General features: G+C 36.1%; 1 protein-coding gene across 6 annotated transcripts in view; it reads left to right on the top strand.

The window, feature by feature from the left end:
- Positions 1-23639, top strand: part of ACER3 (alkaline ceramidase 3) — a 176037-nt gene that overhangs the window by 58465 nt on the left and 93933 nt on the right. For all 6 annotated transcript variants that reach the window (XM_045816290.2, XM_045816292.2, XM_045816289.2 and 3 more), the window contains exon 2: positions 9696-9806. In XM_045816290.2, coding sequence (XP_045672246.1) covers positions 9719-9806 — 88 coding nt within the window. In that variant the 5' untranslated portion in view covers positions 9696-9718. The remainder of the gene's footprint in view (positions 1-9695; positions 9807-23639) is intronic.

Here is a 23639-nt window from a genome sequence, read left to right on the forward strand (position 1 = left end):
GTTATATGTATTATATAGTATATTTTTATAATATAGTAAGCTAGAGAAAAGAAAATATTAGTAAGAAACACATAAGGAAAAGAAAATGTACTTACAGTACTGTATTATATTTATTGGACCTGTGCAGTTCAAACCTTTGTTGTTCAGGGGTCAGCTGTATAATGTTATATAAGTTTAAGGTGTACAGTGTGTTGATTTGATAAACATATATTGTAAAATGATTACCCGCATAGCATTATATAATTACCTGTCACATAATTACAAGTAATTATGTGTGTGTGTGTGTGTGGTGAGAACGTTTAAGGTGAACTTTCTTAGCAACTTTTAAGTATATAATATAGAATTATTAGCTATAATCACCATGCTGGGGGCGCCTGGGTGGCGCAGTCGTTAAGCGTCTGCCTTCGGCTCAGGGCGTGATCCCAGATCCCTGGGATCGAGCCCCGCATCAGGCTCCTCTGCTGGGAGCCTGCTTCTTCCTCTCCCACTCCCCCTGCTTGTGTTCCCTCTCTTGCTGGCTGTCTTTCTCTCTGTCAAATAAATAAATAAAATCTCTAAAAAAAAATAATCACCATGCTGTACATTAAATCTCCAGAACTTGTTAATCCCTGTAACTGGAAGTTTGTACACCTTGACCAATATGTCGTCATTCTCCAGTTCCCCACCCCCAACCCTTGGTAACTACCGTTCTGTTCTCTATTTCTCTGAGTTTGGCTTTTTACATGATGTCACATAGTATTTGGTATCAGGATTCATGAATACAAGTTTGGAAGTATTCCCTTCTCTTCTATATTTGGGGAACAGTTTGAGAAGGTTTGGTGCTAATTCTTTTAAATATTTAGTAGAATTCACCAAGGAAACTACTTGTACCCAGCTTTTCTTTGTTGGGAGGTTTTTTTTCTTTTTTTTTTTTTAGAGAGAGGGAGAGGGAGATGGAGAAGCAGACTCCCCTGAGAGCTGGGAGCCTGACATGGGGCTCAATCCCAGAACTTAGAGATCATGACCTGAGCTGAAGGCAGATGCTTAACCATCTGAGCCACCCAGACACCCCATGTGTTGGGAGATTTTTGATTACAGATTCAATATCCTTACTTGTTACTGTTTCATTAACATTTTCTTTTTCTTCCTGATTCAGTCTTGGTGGATTGTATATATCTAGGAATATATCCATTTCTTCTAGGTTTTCCAATTTGTTGGCATATAATTGTTCATAGTAGTCTCTAATGATCCTTTTTGTTTCTGTGGTATTAGTTGCAGTGTCCTCTTTTAGTTCTGATTTTATTTATTTGAATTCTCTTGCTTTTTTTCTGAGTTCATGTAGCTGAAGTCAGTTTTTATCTTTTAAAAAACCAGCTCTTTGTTTTATTAATCTAATTCATTTATTTCCACTCTGATTTTTTTTTTCTTTCCTTCTCCTAACTTTGGGCTTGTTTTTTTCTAGTTCTTTGAGGTATAAAGTTAGGTTGTTTAGTTGAGAGTTTTCTTTTTTTAAAGATTATTTATTTGAGAGAGAGAACATGCTTATGGGGGTGGGCAGAGGGAAAGGGAGAGAGAATCTCAAGCAGACTGTGCTAAGCACAGAGCCTGATTCTAGGCTCCATCCCACAACCCCTGAGGTCACAACTGGAGCTGAAATCAAGAGTCTGACGTTCAACTAACTGAGCCACCCAAGTGCCCCAAGATCTTTCTTTTTTTCTTAGTACAGGTATTTATTGCTATAAACTTTCCTTTTAGAGCTGTTTTAGCTGCATCCCATAAGTTTTGGTATATTGTGTTTCTATTTTCATTTACTTCAAGATATTTTTAAATGTACCTTTTGATTTCTTCTTTGCTCCATTGGTTGTTCAGGAATATGTTGTTTAATTTCCACATATTTGTGAATTTCTAGTTTTCCTCCATGTTATTCATTTCTAGTTTTATAGCACTGTGGTCAGAAAAGATACTTTGTATGATTTCAGTTTTGAAATTTTTGCTAAGATTTGTTTTGTGACATGATCTATCCTGGAGAATCTGTATTCTGCTGCTCTTGGATGGAATGTTCTATATATGTCTGTTAGGTCCTTTTGGTGTCAAGCATAGTTTAAGTCCAACTTTTCTGTATTAGTTTTCAATCTGCGTTTACTATTGTTGAAAGTGTGGTATTGAAGTCTGCTACTATTAATTGTATTGTCTATTTCTCCCTTCAGATCTGTTAGTATTTCTTAATATATTTAGATGCTCTGATGTTGGGTGCATACATATTTACAGTTATTATATCCTCCTGATGAATTAAGCCTTTGTTATTATATAATGATCTTCTTTGTGTTTTGTTAACAGTTTTCGTAAAGTCTGTTTTGTCTGTGTAGCTACCCCTGCTCTCTTTTGGTTTCTCTTGAATGGGATATCTTTTTCCATACCTTCACTTTGAGCATATGTGTGTCCTTAAAGCTGAAGTGAATCTGTTGTAGCTAGCAAGCATATAGTCAGGTCTTTGTTTTTTTTATCCATCTAGCCACTGTGCCTTTTAATTGCAGAATTTAATCCATTTACATTTAGAGTAGTTATTGATAGTTACGGACTTACTAATGCCATCTTATTGTTTTCTGGCCGTTACATAGTTCTTTCTTCCTCTTTGGCTGCCTTACTTTGTGAATTGATGATTTTCTATAGTTACATGCTTTGATTCCCTTCTCTTTATTTTTCTGTAGATTTTTGCTTTGTGGTTACCATATGGCTTACATAAGACAACTTATAGATATAACAGTCTTTTTTTCTGCTGATAACATCTTTGCTTACTAAAAACTCTACCCTTTTATTCTCCTCCTTATAAGTTTTTGACATAACAATTTACCTGTTTTTTTATTGTCTCTTCATTAATAAATTATTGTAGCTATAGTTTTTTTAATTTTAGTATGGCTAACATACAGTGTTATATGAATTCCAGGTGTACATTGTAGTGATTCAACGGTTCTATGCATTACTCAGTGCCTGTTATGATAAGTACACTCTTAATCCCCATCCTCTATTTAACCATTCCTCCCACACCTCCCCTCTGGTAACTATCAGTTTGTTCTCTATAGTTAGGAGTCTGTTTCTTGGTTTCTCTCTCTCTCCTTTTTTCCTTTGCTCATTTGTTTTGTTTCTTAAATTCCACATATGAGTGAAATCGTATGGTATTTGTCTTTCTCTGGCTTATTTTGTTTAGCATTATACTCTAGATCCATCTGTGTGTTGCAAATGGCAAGATTTCATTCTTTGTTATGGCTGAAAATATTCCATTGTGTATATATTTGCTACATCTTCTTTATCCATTATCTGTGGATGGACACTCAGGCTGCTTCCATAATCTGGCTATTGTTAATTATGCCGTAATAAACATAGGGTGCATATATCCCTTCAAATTAGTGTTTTCATATTCTTAAAAAAATTTCTTTAATTATTATTTTTTAATATTTATTTATTTGACACAGAGAGAGATTGAGAAAGCATATGCAGGGGGAGCTGCAGGCAGAGGGAGAGAGAGAAGCAGGCATGCCACTGAGCAGGGAGCCTGATGAAGACTCAATCCCAGGACACTGGGATCATGACCTGAGCTGAAGGCAGACACTTAACCAACTGAGCCACCCAGGCATCCCAGTGTTTTCATATTCTTTGGGTAAATACCCAGTAGTGCGATTACTGGATCATAAAGTAGTTCTACTTTTAATTAACTTTTTGAGGAACCTCCATACTGTTTTCCACAGTGGCTGCACCAGTTTTCATTCCTACCAGCAGTGCACAAGGGTTCCTTCTTCTCCACATCCTTGCCAACACCTGTTGTTTCTTGTGTTGATTTTAGCCATTCTGACAGGTGTGAGGTGATACCTCATTGTGGTTTTGATTTGCATTTCCCTGGTGATGAATAGTGTTGAGCATCTTTTCATGTGTCTGTTGGCCATCTGCATGTCTCTTTTGGAGAAATGTCTGTTCATATTTTCTGCCCATTTTTTAATTAGAGTATTTGATTTCTTGGGTGGTGTATCAGTCCTTTTTATATTTTGGATACTAACTATTGGATATGTCATTTGCAGCTATAGTTTTATTTTGTGTGTGGGTTTTTTTTTTTTTTGCAGCTGTAGTTATTTTTAATATTTTTGTCCTTTCACTTTTTTAAGTTATAGAGGTAAGTGATTAATATACCATCATATTATGGTACTAGAGCATTCAGACTTGGACCATATACTTACCTTCACCAGTATGTTGTGTATTTTTATATATATTCATTTTACTAATTAGCATTATTTCATTTCAGCTTGGAGATCTTTCTTGTTGCTTTTTGTTTTTAGAGAGAGAGAGAGAGAGAGAGCATGAGCAGGGGAGGGGGAGGGGCAGAGGGGGGGAAGAAGAGAGACAGAATCCCAGTGCTGAGCATGGAGCCCAATGTGCAGGGCTTGATCTCATGACCCTGAGATTATTACCTGAGCTGAAATCAAGAGTTGGTCACTTAACTGACTGAGCCACCTAGGTGCCCTGATCTTATTTGTTTGTTTGTTTGTTTTTAAAGATTTTTATTTATTTATTTGAGAGAGAGAGAGTGCACAATTGGGGGGAGGGGCAGAGGGAGAAGCAGACTCCCCACTAAGCAGGGAGCCCAATGTGGGGCTTAATCCCAGAACCCTGAGATCATGACCTGAGCTGAAGGCAGTTGCTTAACTGAGTGAACCACCCAGGTGCCCCACTGATCTTGTTTTCTTTTTTTTTTCTTTTTTTTTTTTTTTAAAGATTTTTTATTTATTTATTTGACAGAGATAGAGACAGCCAGCGAGAGAGGGAACACAAGCAGGGGGAGTGGGAGAGGAAGAAACAGGCTCATAGCAGAGGAGCCTGATGTGGGGCTCGATCCCACAATGCCGGGATCACGCCCTGAGCCGAAGGCAGACGCTTAACCGCTGTGCCACCCAGGCGCCCCTGATCTTGTTTTCTAATATAAGCATTTATATCTGTAAATTTTGCCTTGGTGCTGCTTTTGTTGCATCCCATGAATTTTGGGGTGTTGTGTTTATTTTAATTCATCTCTAAGTATTTTCTATTTTCTCTTGTGATTTCTTCTTTGATCCATTGGTTGTTTAAGAATATGGTGTTTATCAAAACAGTATGGTACTGACACAAAAACGGACACATCGATTAATGGAACAGAATAAAGAGTCCAGAAAGAAACCCATGCTTATATGGTCAACTAATCTCCAACAAGGGCGCAAGAATATATAATGGGAAAAAGACAACCCCTTCATAAATGGTGCTGGGAAAACTGGATAGCTACATGCAAAGGAGTGAAACTGGACCACTTTCTTATACCATACACAAAAATAAGCTCAAAATGGATTCAAGAAATCATAAAACTACTAGAAGAAGACATAGGCAGTAATTTCTTTGACATCACCCTTAGCAACATTTTTCTAGATATGTCTCCTCAGGCAAGGGAAACAAAATCAAAAATAAACTATTGGGACTACATCAAAATGAAAAGCTTTTGCACAGTGAAGGAAACCATCAACAAAATGAAAAGGCAAGAGTGACTAGAATTAATAAGATATAAAAAGTGTTGGTGAGGGGGTGCCTAGGTGGCACAGCGGTTAAGCGTCTGCCTTCGGCTCAGGGTGTGATCCCGACATTATGGGATCGAGCCCCACATCAGGTTCCTCTGCTGAGAGCCTGCTTCTTCCTCTCCCACTCCCCCTGCTTGTGTTCCCTCTCTCGCTGGCTGTCTCTATCTCTGTCGAATAAATAAATAAAATCTTAAAAAAAAAAAAAAAGTGTTGGTGAGGATGTGGACAAGAGGGAGCCCTCGTGCACTGTTGGTGGGAATGTAAATTGGTGCAGCCACTGTGGAAGACAGTGTGGAGGTTCCTCAAAAAGTTAGAGATATCAGGGCACCTGGCTGATTCAGTTGGTAGAGCATGCAACTCTTAATTTCAGGGTTATGAGGATGTAGATATTACTTTAAAAAATACCCCCAAATAAAAAATAGTAATATTATATGGTCCAGTAATCCCACTACTGGGCATTTATCCAAAGAAAATGAAAACACTAATTTGAAAAGATACATGCATTTCTGTGTTTATCACAGCATTATTAACAACAGCCACAAGATGGAAGTAGCCCAAGTGTCCATCCATAGATGAATGGATAAAGAAGATATGGTACATATATATAATGGAATATTGCCCAGCCATAAAAAAATGAATGTTATCTTGGCATTTGTGACAACATGGATGGGCCTAGATGTAATTAGGCTAATAAATGAAATAAATCAGAGAAACACAAATACCATATGATTTCACTTATTTGGAATCTAAAAAACAAAACAGGCAAAGACACAGCAAAAACAGATCCATAAATGCAGAGAACAAACTATGGTTGCCAGGGAGGATGGGCAAAGTGCATGAAGTAGGAGATACAGACTTCCAGTTATGGAATGAATAAGTTTCGGGGATGAAAGGTACAGCATAGGAAATGGTATTGTAATTAGCATTGTATGGTGAGCGATGGTGATGGGTATACTTGTAGTGAGCGCAGCATAATGTATAGACTGGTCAAATCACTGTTATACACCTGAAATTGATGGAATATTATGTATCAACTATAATTTAAAAAGAAGCTGACATAGGGGTGCCTGGGTAGCTCAGTTGTTTAAGCTTCTGACTCTTGATTTTGGCTCAGGTCATGATCTCAGGGTCGTGAGATTGAGCCCCGCATCGGGCTACAGGCTCATCAGGGAGTCTGCTTAGGATTCTCTCTCTCCCTCTCCTCCTCCCCCCGACCTCCAAACTCCCTCACCCTGCTCACCCTCTCCCTTCCTCTCAATTAAAAAAAAAAGGGAGCTGACGTAAGATATTAACTTCATGTTTATACTTATCTTCTCATTTTAATGTTGTTAAAATAAAAAATGAAAGCATTCTTCATAAAAAACACTTGTATTAGTTTAAGTTTATCATTCATATAACAGCATTAAATTTACCAAAGATGTGGGGCGCCTGGGTGGCTCAGTCGTTAAGCGTCTGCCTTCAGCTCAGGGCATGATCCCGGAGTCCTGGGATCGAGCCCCACATCAGGCTTCTCTGCTGGGAGCCTGCTTCTTCCTCTCCCACTCCGCCTGCCTGTGTTCCCTCTCTCGCTGGCTGTCTCTCTCTCTCTGTCAAATAAATAAATAAAATCTTTAAAAAATAATAATAATAAATAAATAAATTTACCAAAGATGTGTAATGACTCAAAGACAGACATTTGTCGTTCAGTTTCGGGATGGTATCGGGCTTTGTGTTCACAGAGAAAAGGTTGTTAGCATTTTTAATTCAAATGAAATAAGGTGCACTGCATCTTTTGCATCAGTTAGGATTAGGTTTGGCTGTGAGTAACAAATATGTGAAAATTAGTGCCTTAAAGAAGATGTAGATTTATTTCCATCTGAAGAAAGGCAGTTTGGGGTTTGGATGGCAGCTCTACGGTATCAGGGACACAAGCTTCTCTTATTTTGTTGCTTAGCCATTTTTGGTATAGGGGCCTAGGGCAGGCTGCCCAAGATGGGCCATCGTGGTCTAAAGATTATTTTGAGTTAAAAGTAATCAAGGGGTGCATGGGTGGCTCATTCGGTTATGTGTCTGACTCTTGTTTTCAGCCCAGGTCATGATCTCTGGATTCTGAGAAGGAGCTCTGTGTTGGGCTCCATACTCAGCGGGGAATCTGCTTGGATTCTCTCTCTCCCTCTCCTTCTGCCCCCCCACTAAAATAAATAAATACATCTTTTTAAAAAGTAATTAAAACACAGCAGATACAGGAAAAGCTCTCTGCCTCCGGGCAGCTACCTAAATTTACATTGAAAGGGAGAGTATATAACAGGAAGAGAGCTATTAAGAAAGACTACCCTTTACCTTCATAACTTAACCAGGTGCCCCTGTCAATTTGATTCTAAGTCCAGTTAGAAGGACCATAGGGCAGAGGTAGGTCTTAGATGGGCTTAGACATGGGCTTAGATTCCCAGTGTCCCCTCAGAGACCAAGAAGGCTTTAGCTATTACATCCACATTTCCTATAGTAGAGAAGGGGAAGAGGAAACAAGAAGGGTGTAACCTCCATTTTTCTTGAAAGTACCATGGCAGACTTCCATTTATCTTGAACTCAAGTCTCATGACCATTCCAAGCTGCAAAGAGTTCTTAGAAATGTAGTTTTCTTAGCGAGTAGCAATGTATTCAGGTTAAAAATTGGGGTTCTTTTTTTTATTAAGAAAAAAGGGAGAGTGATATTGGGAAGGCAAATAGCCCCCAAAAATAAAGGAAAAAAAAGAATATGTCATTTGATTTCCACAGACTTATGAATTTTTGTTTTTGCTTGGTTATTTTTAACTTCCTTTTGTTGTGGTTGGAGGAGGTATTTTGTATGTTATCTCTTTTCAAGTCTGTTGAGAACTTATAGTCTAACAGATGGTCTGTCCAAACGTTCCATGTGTACTTGAGAAGAACGTATATGCTGTATGGTAGAGTGTTCTGTATATGTCCATTAATTGATATATGTCTTGTTATAAGTTCCTGTGTTGAAAATCATTCATTTGGAATTTTGAATGTTTTGTGCCACTTTATTCTACCCAGAGTCAATTTATAAAATAGTTTATCCATTTCTTTTCCCATTTTACTACTTATTTCTGCTTTTGGGTGTTTATTATTTCTTTGCTTTTCATGTTTGAGATTTGTTTTTGTTTTTGTAAAGACAGGAACAAAACTCAGATGAGGATCCATTGCTAGAAACAAATTAAATATATCACCATAAAATGAAATTTCAAAAATACATGCGAAATGCATACCCCAATTTGTTGCTATTTGATTCAACAGACAAAAGTAACACAATTCTGTATTTTGTCTTGTCATTAGTGTATCCATGGACCACTCTTTCAGTCTCAATGGCTGCCTTCTCCAGCTAATTTTTTGCTGTATCTTTGAGGTTCTTTTTGAGATACTTTTATCTTTAGAATTACCTTTAAGGGGCGCCTGGGTGGCTCAGTTGGTTAAGCATCTGCTTTGGGCTCAGGTCATAGTCCTGGGGTCCTGGGATCCAGCCCTGCATTGGGCTCCCTGCTCCCCAGGAAGCCGGCTTCTCCCTCTCCCTCTGCAGCTCCCCCTGCTGGTGTTCTCTCTCTCTCTCTCTCTCTCTCTCTCTCTTTCTCTCTCTCTCGTGTTCTCTCTGTCAAATAAATAAATAAAACCTTTTAAAAAAAGAATTTTCTTTAGTGAAACTTCTGATCAAAAAATCTTAGTTTAGGGACACCTGGGTGGCTCAGTCAGTTAATCGTCTGTCTTTAGTGCGGGTCATGATCCAAGGGTCCTGGGTTTGAGTCCTGCATCCGGCTTCTTGCTCAGTGGGGAGCCTGCTTCTCCCTTTGCCTGATGCTCCCCCCATTTGTGCTTGCTCATTCTCTCTCTCTCTCTCTCTCTGACAAATAAATAAAATCTTAAAAAAAAAAAGAAAGAATAATCTTAGTTTCTCTTGTCAAAGGTTATTTTTATTTTAATTGGATCATTTTACAGGATTTTTTTGAGTAGAGAATTATTTTCCTTTAGCACCTTGTGAATATGTTTCCACCATCTTTCTTAGAAGTCACCTATTTAATTTTTATTAAGGGTCAAGTTCATGTATTTTATTTAAAGTGGTATTGACTAATATAGTTATTTTCTTGTGTTCTTCTCCTATAGGGAATACAGTGAGTAACCTGATTATGATTATACCTCCAATTTTTGGTGCAATTCAGAGTGTTAGAGATGGACTGGAAAAGCGATACATTGCTTCTTATTTAGCACTCACAGGTATGTGTAACACTTCGTCTAAAAATGATGTACAGTATTCAGATGGGTTATTTTTCTCGTTCATACCTAAAGTTGGTTCTTAATTTTGTGTCGTTTATTACACAACTTGAACATATTCTGAAACTTCTGATTTAAAACTCCAGTAAATTGAACTGCATTTTGAATACAGTTTTTTAAAAATCTGAATATTTCAAGCATACAGAAAAGAATAGAGATAATATAACAAATATACCCATGTGTCTTACCACTCAGCTTTGTCAGTTGTTAGTACTTTGCAATATTTGTTTCAGATTTTTTTCTTTTTTAAGGAAATAAACTACCATGGATAAAATTGAAGCTACATTTGTATTCCTGCCTGATTTTATTTCCCTCGTCCTTCTAGCTCATCCTCCTAGAGTTAACCTTTCTACTTAATTTAATTATCATTTTCTCATGTGTTTTTGTATTTATACTACATATATATGACTACATATATATGTATACTTAAAAGTATATATAATATGGTTTGCATCTTTTCAAACTTTTTTTTGAAGGATATTGTACTGTATCTAACCTTTTGCAACTTACTCATATTCCTCTCTCTGCCTTGTCTGTGAGGCAGGGACTGTGTCTTGGTTATCTTTGTATCCCTACTAACTGGCAATTTAGTGGTCTTCAATGAGTGTTGGATGGGTGGATAAATGAACTTCACAAGAGCATAAGATGGGAAAATCTGTCATGTTCTTGCATCATCATCATCATACAAGAAAAATAATAAGTTAATTCTTTTTTTTCTTTTATATATAACCTTCTAAACACAATTTCTTGTTTTAGCCCAAAGTATTATTTATACATGGGTAGAAATGACTTCTAATTACTACAAATCAATAAGCCATAATGTGTCATATCAGATTCTACCATAATTAATCATTGAATATGAGAGACTTCAGTTTCTGAATCCATTTCTCATATGCATGACGTTTTAAGAAAGTTATTTGTTTTAAGAAAGTTACTTCAAAAGGAAGACTTGTCCACAAACTTAGCACTTTGCTTTATTTCCTGGGATTTTTTTTTTTTAAGATTTATGTATTTATTTTTTTAGAAAGAGAGAGTGTGTAGGCGTGTAGGGGCAGAGGGAGAGAGATTCTAATGTAGACTCCACACTGAGCATGGAGATCGACGAGGGTTCAATCTCAGGACCCTGATTTCATGACCTGAGCCAAAACCAAGAGTTAGAGCTTAACCAACTGCACTGCCTAGGTGCCCCTATTTCCAGGGATGTTTTAAAAATGTTTATAAAATACGGACAAATCACAGTCAGTAATAACAATAAGAATAAAATGATTTACAGGACTTCCTGGTTGCCCTAGGATAAGGGTGTCCGCCTTAATTAGAGTTTGTCCACTCATCCTCCCAGAAAACCATACAGATTAAGAAAGTACATAGTACCACACTTATTCAATACTTTCAGCCTTACTGTGAGAGAAAGAATACTATGAATTTCAAATCGTTTTTAAATAAGTAAAAACACCAATTTCCAACAGAACCATCTTTGATGTTTTAGAGTTGGGGACGTTTGAAAAACTGCATGAAAAAGAGGAGAGGGGTTGAGAGCCTAAGTCTGAAAAAAAAATAATAAAGCTCCACATTAATTGCAAAATTTCTGAAAGCAGTCTAAGATCTGGTAGATTACAGTACTGGCTAAAGGTAAGGGACTTAAAAGTGTGTAAGACCTAAGGTGGCACTTTTGGAAAGGTACCACTTCTGGGAAAGAGATAAATAGAAAGGGGGTGGGACTGGGGCACCTGGGTAGCTCAGTAGGTTAAGTGCCTGACTTGATTTTGGCTCAGGTCATGATCTCAGGGAACTGGGATTTGAGCCCTGTGTCAGTCTCCGTGCCGAATGTGGAGCCTGCTTGGGATTCTCTCTCTTCTTCTCTCTTTCTTATTAAAAAAAAGTATTTAAATAAAGAAAGGGGGAGGGAACTTTTGGAGATATGTCAGTGAAGGGAAAGAAGGAAGCTAGAGGGAGGTATTAAGATCCTGTGGAAACAAAGGAACTATAAAACTTAACAGCCCCTTCCCCCTTCACTCCGTCTATTGCCCAAGTAAGTATATATGAAAAAGGGCACCGAACCTCACTATTCTGCCAGAAGGGGGCAGTCTTGAGCTGGGAATGCTTAAGCCCCCCAAAATCTTTACTCTTTCTGCAAAATGGACCAAAAGCAGCAGTCTATGTCCATATAATATTACTGTAAAAAGAAAACAGAAAATGAAAATCAAAATTTTTTGGTGCATGGGCATCTTTCCCCCACAACTCGTTACCAAGTGGAAGGAAACTATAACATAAAACTCCTGGCTGAATTAACTAGCCTCAAAGAAATGAATCAAAAATTTAAAAACAAATAACATCCCCTTCTTCTAAAAGAAAGAAAATTAGGATTAAACATAGCGAAAGATGTTGAGGCTGAATTACAAGGTGTTGAATATTTAATAAGGACTACCTAAGAAGGCAGAGAAATAAGCAAAAGAAGGAAAGTGAGATAAAGAAAAGGGTCTGACAGAAAGTGATTGAAGTGGGAGAGCGGCAAAGAAGACCTCATAAACATACAATTGGAGTCACTGGAGAAGAAAAACAAAACAGTGAAATAGAACTTACAGGGGCGCCTGGGTGGCACAATGGTTAGGTGTTTGCCTTCGGCTCAGGGCGTGATCCCAGCGTTGTGGGATCGAGCCCCACATCAGGCTCCTCTGCTATGAGCCTGCTTCTTCCTCTCCCACTCCCCCTACTTGTGTTCCCTCTCTCGCTGGCTGTCTCTATCTCTGTCGAATAAATAAATAAAATCTTTAAAAAAAAAATAAATAAATAAAGCCTGAGCTTTAAAAAAAAAAAAAGAAGAAGAAATAGAACTTACATTTAAAGCTATAATTCAAGAACCTTTTTAGAAATGAAAGAAGAAAGAAATGAATCTGCGTATTAAAAGGTCCATTTTTGCCTCTTAAAACTGACTTGGAATGGTTAACTCTGAAACAGCCTTGTAAAACTGCTGGATTTTAAAAACAGAAAAAAAAAATCCTTCAAGCTCTAGCAAAAAAGGCCGGGTTACTGACTAGAGCAAGTAAATTAGGCCAGCATTAGACCTCATCAGCAACACAAAGAAAGGTGGAACAGCATTTTTAGTGTCAGCCACAGATTTCTTTTCTAATCAAGTTGTTTTTCAGATATCCAGGTTATAGAAAGACAGTTTTAAACATGCAAGTCTCACTGACTATTATATACATGACTCCTTCCTCATGAATCTGTGAGCACTGTACTAATTTAGTAGCTACTAGCCACATGTGGCAATTTAAATTTAAATTAATTGAAATGAAGTAAAATGTAAAATTCAATTCCTCTGTCACACTAGTCACATTTCAAGTGCTTAATACTCATATGTGGCTTGTGGCTACCGTATTGGGCAATGCAGATAAAGAACATGTCCATCATCACAGAAAGTTCTGCTGACTACATTATATCAGGGAGTGATGTTCATCCAACTAAGAGAAGACTGGGAAAACTTTTGGCAAAATGTTGAGTCTTTAATATATTTAACTATAGATCTAAGGCTACTACAGGTGGGATAGGGTTGAAGGGTAACATATGGACACATTATGTGGTGTAATAAGTAGAAAGAATGAAGTTTTTTTAAATGAGGAAAGGAAAGGGCAAAGTAGAATAAGTTCATTGACTGTTGCCTAGGTAATAAGTTGAGTACTAAAGAATATGATTTAAAAGTAAGAATTGGGTTGTAAAAGATCGAGTAAGAAAACAAAGGGGGACTCAGTACTATAAAACGCCTAAATACAAAAGAAACCCTTAGAATAAAAAAATGCATTTTCTACATACCAAAAGAAGTTTCTTAAAGAGCAGAAAAGACTTATCACTTAGAGAAGTACATTAAATATAAAATAATATGTGTAACAATTATAGTAAGACAGTGTGAGTTGAGATTAAACACATCAGTCATACCAATCACAAATGAGCTTAACTGTCAAAAGAAAAACATTTTCAAATTTGATTACTAAACAAAACCAAACTTTATGCTTTATACAAAAGACACACCTAAAACAAAATGATTTCAGGAAATTAGAAATCATAAGGAAGTAGGGGTAGTGATCTTGATATCATATAAAGTAGAATTCTCATTAAAAAGCATTAAATGTGACAAAGACTTTATAATTCTAGAAACCATGATTCACAATGAAAATAGAACAGTTACGAATATCTCTGCACCAAATAATACAAATACTATTTTTATATAGCAGAAACTACAAAAGATACAAGGAGAAATAGAAATATAATAATAGAAGATGCCACACTCAGTATAAGACAGGTAAAGTGAACAACAGCAAAAAATCAACAGTATCTAAGACCTAATAACAACCAGTAAAGCAGACCAGTGGGTTTATGCTGAACTTCACACCCTAATAGAACATATGCCCTCTTCTCAAGTGTGCATAAAACATTCGTAAGAACAAAAGAATGAGTTCCATGAAGAAGAAATAATAAAATAATATCCTCTGATTACAATGCATTCATGCTAAAAATTAACAACAAATTCAAACCAGAAAAAGGTTCTTCCTTTTCAGAATTTTCAAATCTTCTATTAACTATTGATTGAAAGGGAAAATGGAAAGTGAAATTATGATATCCTTAAAATAGAGTTGTAACAGAAATTTTGCCTATCAGAGTCTATGGGGATTTATGTAAAGCAGCCATCAGAGGACAATCCATAGGCTTAAACACTTAATAATAAAAGGTTAAAAAGTGAAGTTTTTTAAAGATTTTATTTATTAATTTGAGAGAGAGAGGGAGAGCACAAGCAGGGGGAGGGGCAGAGGGAGAAGCAGACTCCCTACTGAGCAGGGAGCCCTGGGAGCCTGCGGGAGCCTGACCTGGTGCTGGATGGATCCCAGGACCCTGAGATCAAGACCCTAGCCAAAAGATGGATTTAGCCAACCGAGCCACTCAGGTGCCACCCAAAAAGTGAAATATATATATCAGATCTCAAAAGGCAAGGAAAAAAGACCACAAAGTAAACCAAATGAAAGTTCAAGGGATGAAATTATAAAGACATAAGCAGAAATTAACAAGATAGAGGACAGAAAAACATAGTTCTCATTAATACATCAAATCCATTTTTTTCTTTAAAGAAAAAGTACGCAACTAGCTAACTTAAGAAGAAAGGAAGCGAGCATGAACATACATAATAAGAAATGGCAAAGGGAAATATCCACTGAGGCAAAGGAATTAAATTTTAAAACCTCTTTTTGACTTTTTTGATGTATGTGTGAAACAGTGTTGTCCAACAATAAACCGGAATTTTTATTTGCTGACTTGTTCTAAAATAAATAAATAAAAATAAAACCTCTATGTAAATACGTTTAGAAATGGATAATTTACTAAGAAAATAGTTTACCAAAATTGACCCAGAAAGGATAGAAAGGTTTGAACAGGCCAATGTCGGTATAAAGAAAAGAAGCTGTCAAGGAGCTCCACAAAATAATACCAGGTCCGGAGAGTTTCACAGAGAATTCTACTAAAACTTCACAAAGACCAGATAATTCCAATATTACATAAATTTTTTCAAAGCATGAATAAGAAAGGAAAATTTCCAAATTCTTTTTATGAAGCAAAGTGTTAATGTAACGTGATAAAAGTGCTGTAAAAAAGGAGATAAAGTGCCGTAAAAAGGAAAATTAAGGGCTAATATGAATATCAATGCAGATATCATAAATTATTAGCAAGCAAAAAGGAGTGAACTACTGATGCATTTAACAAAAAGGAGGAACCTCAGAAATATGCCAAGAGAAAGAAACTAAAAGATATAAAAGAAAACAGATTATGTGATTCTATTTACATGAAATTTCTAGAAAAGGCAAAATTATGGAGATAAGGAAATCATTAGTTACATGGGGTTTAAGGTGGGACTGGATGTTGACTACAGATGGGTTCTCGGGGTGATGCAGTTATCACAAAAACTGGATTGTGATGGTTGTACAAGTTTTTAAATTTACTAAAACTCATAAAGTCATACATTGAGTGAGTTTAATGGTATATCTCAATACTTGATTAAAAACTAAAAACCAGTGGACACAGGAAATGGAGGAATGTGCACACTGTGAGAGAGAATGAGATGTTGAGTGTTTATATCTTGGGTGGGGCTGAAGGAAGAAAAGCAGTAAAAGAGAATATAGATACAGAAGATTTGAAAACAGCAATATCATGTATAGGAGCTGTATCTCTTCTCTGGTGGGGTATAGCTACTTTTCCCATTGTACCTGACATTTAGGATCCAGGCAGCCACTCCTAATTGTTGAAGATTGATGAATCCTGTTTATCACCCTGAGTTTGAGGATTTTCTCTTAACAGGGATCAGTGTCTTTTAAGTGAATTCATTTGCATATTAATGACCAAAAGGCATTTTTTTATGTTGACGCATATATGATGATTTGAGTAACTATTCCACATATTGTGGTAATCTGCTGTCTTCTGATATTCCTGTGAATATACGGAGGTACATATTTTCTAAATTACTTTTTCCTGTAATCTTTTTCCAACTGAAGAAGGTTTAGTGGTGCTTAAGGGAGACAAAAAATACAGCACAATAGAGGCATCATAATGAAATTCTTGGGCCTCTTGTATCAGTATCTCTTCATGGAAGGCATCCTTATGAAATTTATTCTTTGAAGGTCAGAGAAAGCCCTTGAGCTCAATTAAAGAAAAAAATTTCTTCCATTTACACTACTAATATAGATTAATAAATCCTTATTCAGTTCCTTGGAACCAGAAGTATTTCTGAATTCAGATTGCTTTTGGATTTTAGAAAATTAATAGATTGTATATACTACAGTATACCTACTAAGCCCACCAAGACTTGAGGCAGCACTCCATAGGTGAGCTATTCATCTTGCTGCTTAACATGAATATTTACACTAACTGGGCTAAATAATTATTATAAGTAGCCTTATATTAGTAGCCTTATGTCCAATCAGGTCAGGTTTTACTGTCAAATCAGTTTGTGCCAAACTTAAAGAACAAAAGAACTTTTGGTTTTAAAAGCTTTTTTTTTTTTTTTTGAGTTATTAAACAAGATATTTAAATTAATTTAATTCTCTCTTTTCTTATTTTAAAAAGTAGTAGATAATAAATGGAATCTGGCCCCACATTAGGAAAATAATATGCCATGACAACTGGAGTTTGGTCCCCAGAGTGCAGGATCATTCAAATTTAGGAGATACATTAATACATACGATAAATACAATTTATTACAGGAGTAAATTCAAGGGGAAAAACCATGTGATTATCATAAATCACCATGTGATTTCGTAAATGCTGAAAAGCCTTTGTCAAAATTCAGTACCTGTTTCTTTTTTTTTTTTTTAAGATTTTATTTATTTATTTGACAGAGAGAAAGAGAAAAAGAGCATGAGCAGGGAGAGCAGCAGGCAGAGGGAGAGGGAGAAGCAGGCTCCTTGCTGAGCAGGGAGCCCGATACAGGGCTTGATCCCAGGTCATGAACTGAACTGAAGGCAGATGCTTAACCAACTGAGCCCCCAGGTTCCCCTCAGTACCCATTTCTGATTAAAAAGAAAACTCAAGAGAAATTAGGAATTGATGGATACTGTATTAATATGGTAATATAATACCTCAGTCCTAAAGCCAGCATTTTACTCAGTGTGGAAGCACTAGAAGCACTAGAGACATTAATCAGTGCATTTATACCAGAGAAAATGATTAAGGACCTAGGAATTGGGAAAGAAGGAAACTATCTCTGTTAATAGATACCATAGTATTCCTGAAAACTGTCATCCAGAGAATCAATTCTCAAGCTAACTCAGTGCAACTATTTGGTGAGGTATCAGGTTTAAAATTATAAAAAGCAATAACCATACATACAAACAATATCCCATTAAATATAATAGTAAAGAAGACCCCATTTAAAATATAATCCCAAAAGATAAAATACCTAGGAATAGATTTAATGAGAAATATGTAATATCTGTGTGAAAAAAACTAGAACACTTGATGACATGAAAGAAAATATGAAAAACTAAAAAGTTGTTTCTAGATAGACAACTTAAACATGTCTGTTAGTCTAGGTTAATCTATTATTATTTTTTTAAAGATTTTATTTATTTATTTGACAGAGAGAGTGTACAAGCAGTGGGAGCAGCAGAGGGAGAGGGAGAAGCAGGCTTCCAGCTGAGCATGTAGCCCACTGAGCAGGGAGCCGCATGAGGGGCTGGATCCCAGGACCCTGGGATCATGACTTGAGCTGAAGGCAGACGCTTAACCCACTGAGCCACCCAGGTGCCCCTAGGTTAATTTATTAAAATAAATAATACTAATAGAGCAACCAGTAAGTTGTTTTCATTAAGACAAGTGGATACTAAAGTTCATATGAAAATATAAACATGCAAAGATATTTATGAAATCTTTAAAAAGGAAGAGCTATAAGGATAAACTAACTCTTCTGTATATGTTAAAGTATACTTTAAAACTTGCATTGGTAAAATAGTGTATATATAGTACTGGTATTCCAATAGATAGTACAATGGAATTTTTTTTTTTAAAGGCATAAATAGGGGCACCTGGGTGGCTCAGTTGGTTGAACGTCAGACTCCTGGTTTCAGCCCAGGTCATGATCTGAGGGTCGTGAGATCAGGCCCCATGTGGGGCTCTGTGCTCAGCACGGAATCCTCCCTTTCCCTCCCCCATTGCCCTCCCCCTGACTTGTGCTTTCTCTCACTTTAAAGTAAATAAATAAATAAAATCTTAAAAAAAAATAAAAAGGCATAAATAGACCCAAGTCCATCTTAGAGTTGACAAAGATTGTATCTCTAATCACTGGGAGAAAGATGAATATTTTAATAAATGGTATTCAGAAGAATAGAATGGATGTATGTATACCTTATACATAAGAAAAAGTTCTAAATTGATCGGAGACCTAATTATAAAAACTAAAGTCTTGTAACCACTAGAAGAAAATACATTTGAATTCTTCTATATCCAGTGTGTGGAGAAAGTCTTTGTAACTGTGATTTGACGTCCAGATGTAATAAAGGAAAATGTTGACCAATTAAATAAAAACTTTGGCTTGGCAAAAAAAATACCATAAGCAAAGTTCAAAGCAAAAGACCAAACAGTGAAAATATTTATGATGTACACTACAGGTAGAGGTTTAATATCCCTAACACAAAAATGACTTTTAAAATTGAGGATAAAAAGGACCAAAAATCCAATAGAAATAAGTCGTCAGAGACAGACAGAAAATTCTCCAAAATATATATTAAAAATAGCCAACATATTTAAGAAAAGATACTCAGTTCACTCATAATAAAAAAAATGCAAATGAGAACTATACTGATGTATTATTTCTCATTTGTCAGATTGGCAAAAAGTGAAATGCTTGACAGCATATTCTTGGCAAAGCTGTGGTAGAAATCGGCACTCTTCAGATATTGCTGGTGAGAACACAAAATTTTTGTAGGTGAATTTGGCAATATCTAACAAAACTATGTATGCAATTACCCTTTGACTCAGCATTCACTTTTTAAAAAAGAATTTATTTATTAGAAGAGAGAGAGCACAAGTGGGGGGAGGGCCAGAGGGATAGGGAGAACCAGACAACACCCCTGAGCAGAGAGCCTAACATGGGGCTCCATCCCAGGACCCTGGGATCATGACCCTAGCTGAAGGCAGCCACTTAACCGAGTGAGCCACCCAGGCGTCCCTCAGCGTTCACATTTTAAAGAATTTTCTGTTAGGATATATACCCTTGATTCAAAATTAAACGGACACATGGATATTTATTACAACTTAAGATCCCATATAAGCTTTAAACATAAAACCCATATATGCTTTTAAAGATGCAGAGTGTAAAAGTATATTGTAAAATGATACAGGACTGTTTAACACTTCTCAGAGTATACCTTTTAGTATTGTTTTTATATTTGGAACCATAGTGTGTTTTCACATACTCAAAAAATGCAATTAGATCTGGCAGAACAGGAGTAGTGGAAATTAGGAGGAGGGACCCTGACTTCGAATACAAAGAAAAATAAATTGCAAAAGATACATCTGATAAAGAATTGTTATCCAAAATATATAAAGAACTCTTGGTATACAAAATGTAAATATAAAATTCAACATTAAGGAAACAACTTGGTTAAAAAATGGACCAAGGACCTTAACAGACACCTCACCAAAGATTTATAGATAGTAAATAATATGAAAAGTTGCTCTACATCGTATATCATCAGAAAAATGCAAATTAAAATAACGAGATCCCACTATACATCTATTAGAATGGCCAAAATCCAAACACTTTTGAGATGTGGAGCAATACGAACTCTCATTCATTGCTGCTAGGAATGCAGAATGGAGCAGCCACTTCGGAAGACAGTTTGGTGGTTTCTTGCAAAAGCTCAGCATAATTTCACCATACCAATCAGTTGTGCTTTTTGTTATTTACCCAAAACAGTTGAAAAATTATGTCCATACAAAAATCACACAGATAATTATACCAGCTTTATTTATAATGCGAATACTTGGAAGCAAACAAGAAGTCCTGTAGTAGGTAAATGGATAAACTGTGGTATCTCCAGACAATGAAATGTAATTAGTGCTAAAAAGAAGTGAGATATCAAAGTATGTAAAAACAAAGAGGAACCTAAAATGTCTATTAGTAAGTGAAAGAAGCCAGTCTGAAAAGGCTACCTGCTATATGATTCCAGCTCTAGAATGTTCTGGAAAAGGCAAAACTATAGAGACAGTGAAAAGATCTGTTAAAAGTTCAGGGTTGCCAGGAGTTTGGGGGAGGGAGAGATGAATAGGCAGAGCACAGAGATTTTTAGCACTGTGAAACTATTGTATATTTCTATGATACTGTAATGCTGGGTGCATGCCATTATAAATTTGTCTAAATCCATAGAATGTACAATACCAAAAGTGAGCTATAATGTAAGCTATGAACTTTGGGTGATAATGTTGTGTTAATATAGTTTCATCAGTTGTAACAAATGTGCCTCTAGGGACGTTGATAATAGGGGAGGCTATGCACGTGGGTGAGTAGGGATTATATGGGAAATATCTGTACATTCTGCTCCATTTTGCCGTGAAATGAAATCCTGTGTAAAAAGAAAAAGTCGTAATAATAATTTAAAAAGTACTGTACCCTTTATCAAATAGAGAACATAACCACAAAGGAGGAAAGTGAAAATATTAATCCAATTAACTTTGAATGTTATTTTCATTGTATGTCCCCAGTTTGAAAACAAAAGGAAATTCAATGAAATCTTGAACCTTACTTTACTAACTTTATTAACTTTTATTTATTTATTTACTGTTTATTATTGGTAGGGGTATGAGTGAGTATGGCAATTCTGAAGTTAGTTTTGTATGCCTTTTAGGATTAAGCAAATGAGGAAATTTATTGAAATTGTATTGTTGGGTGAGGGTTCTCATATGGAAGAAAGATATAAATTTCGATGGGGGAAGATAAGGAAGAACCCTGTAGTATTCGATTGGATTTTGGTATCCGCATAATTAAACAAACAAAAGATTGCATATTCTGAAAGGGCCTGAAAGCAGGGAGTCTTAAGTAGGAGCAAACACATCTAGTTGAGGTCTTGGTTTCTAAAAATCTTTCCTCACTGAAGTAATGAAGACTTCTTGGAGAAATGACCATTTCTGGGGTGAGGCAAGGAGAATACAAGATGAGTCTGACACATCTTGTGATGCCAGAAAGTAAGAGAGTGTCCAAAAAATGAGGGAATCATGTCAAAATAACACAGAAGGCAGTTGGCCAAGCCAGGACAAGTTGAACTTCCAAATGAAAAATAACAGAATTGGGTTACAATAAATGGTATGAGAAAAGAATCCACAAGTTTGTACTGATACTAACAACCAAACAAACAAATGGTATGGGAAGGGATACTTTTTTTTTTTTTAAGAGTAGAATTGCCAAGCCAAGAAATAGACTCAACTATAGAGAATACACTGATGGTTACCAGAGGAGGGGTGGGGAATGGGGGAAATAGTGATGGGGATTAAGGAGGGCACTTGTGAGGAGCACCTGGTGATGTATGGAGGTGTGAGTCACTATGTTATACACCTGAAACTAATATTAGTATGTTTACCAACTGGAATTTAAATAAAAATTTAATTGCCAACTAATAAATGTAAACAGAATGATACAGTTGTTGTTTTTTTTTATTTAATCACTATTTGCAACCATCATTGTAATGGTTGATTCACACAAGAGTCATCAGTGAATGCTAAAAATACTGGGTGAAAGTGTTTGCGAAATAATTATACAGCCTGAAAGTATCTTCTGACAGATTACTGATCAATCACAAATGGAAAATATGGTAACAACACAGAAATCTGGTAGATACCACCTTATTCAAGAAATTAAAGTTAACATGATTAATAACGATACAAACTAACAACTGGTTCTTCGTGGTGTGATGCACTGAAAAGGAAACACCAGTTATACGGTATTACTGCCAAAAGTGCATGACCTGAATCAAATGTTGCGAAAACAATCACAAAAAAAAACCCACAACAAATTGAGGTGCATTCTTGAAACAACTCAAAAAATGTTCAAGTTTCAAAATAATATTAAAGTCATGACACACAGAGAAAGGCTGAGGAACTGTTCCAGACTAACAGCTAAATGAAATACGGGATTTGTAGCATGAGAAGAAAGTCTAAAGGGCAGTATTGGGCAAATCAGTGAAATCTGAATAAGGACTGTATATTAGATAATAATATTGTATTAACGTAAGTTTCCTGTATTTGATCACTGCATTGTGATTATATAATAGAATGTCCCTGCTTGGGAGATAAATGCTAAAGAATTTAAGGGTAAAAGGTCATAGTCTCAGCAACTTACTCTTAAATAGTTCAACAAAATAACACTAATGTGTGTATTACTTTGTTTTATGTACATTTTTAATGAATATAGAGATAAAATATGGCAAAATATTAGTAAATCTAGGTTAAGGTACATAGGAGTTCATTGTAATACTTTTATAAATTCTGCAATGTCTTTTTTCTTTTTTTAAAATTTAAATTAATTAACATGTAGTGTATTATTAGTTTCAGAGGCAGATGTCAGTGATTCATCAGTCTTATATAATACCCAGTGCTCATTTCATCATGTGCCCTCCCTCCTTAATGTCCATCACCCAGTTACCCCATCCTCCCACCCCCCTTCCCTCCAGCAACCCTCAGTTTGTTTCCTGTCATTAACAGTCTCGTGTTGTTCGTCTCCCTCTCTGATTTCGTCTTGTTTTATTTTTCCCTACCTTCCCCTATGATCCTCTGTTTTGTTTCTTAAATTCCACATATGAGTGAGATCCTATGATAATTATCTTTCTCTGTTTGACTTATTTTGCTTGCTTTTGTGATTGCAGTCTTATCACTGTACATATTAACTGTTATAATCTGTTTTTAAGTGTCTGTTCCATCTGAGCTTCCTGAAAGCAGGGCTCAGTCTTACTCTTCTGGGTGTCTGGCATTCAGCAATACCTGGTGCAAGCTAAACACGTGAGAATGTTCGATGAGTGAATGAGTGCTTTCTTTTAAACGCTTTGAACAGCAGGCATGTTTTGCTAAGACTTTTTCATATATGTACTTGTTTGAATTTTTCACTGAGATAAGTCTCCCCACTGAAAATATGTGTGTATATGAGAGAGACACACACATGTACACAGAACAGACTTCACCTGGAAATAAAGATTTGATTAACAAATCCCAAGGAAATTTAGTAAATACTTGAATAAGATTTTCAGTATTTTAATTTTG

The sequence above is a fragment of the Ursus americanus genome, chromosome 16, assembly GCF_024610735.1.
Source record: "Ursus americanus isolate L20-20 chromosome 16, mUrsAme1.1.p, whole genome shotgun sequence".
NCBI classification, from domain to species: domain Eukaryota; kingdom Metazoa; phylum Chordata; class Mammalia; order Carnivora; family Ursidae; genus Ursus; species Ursus americanus.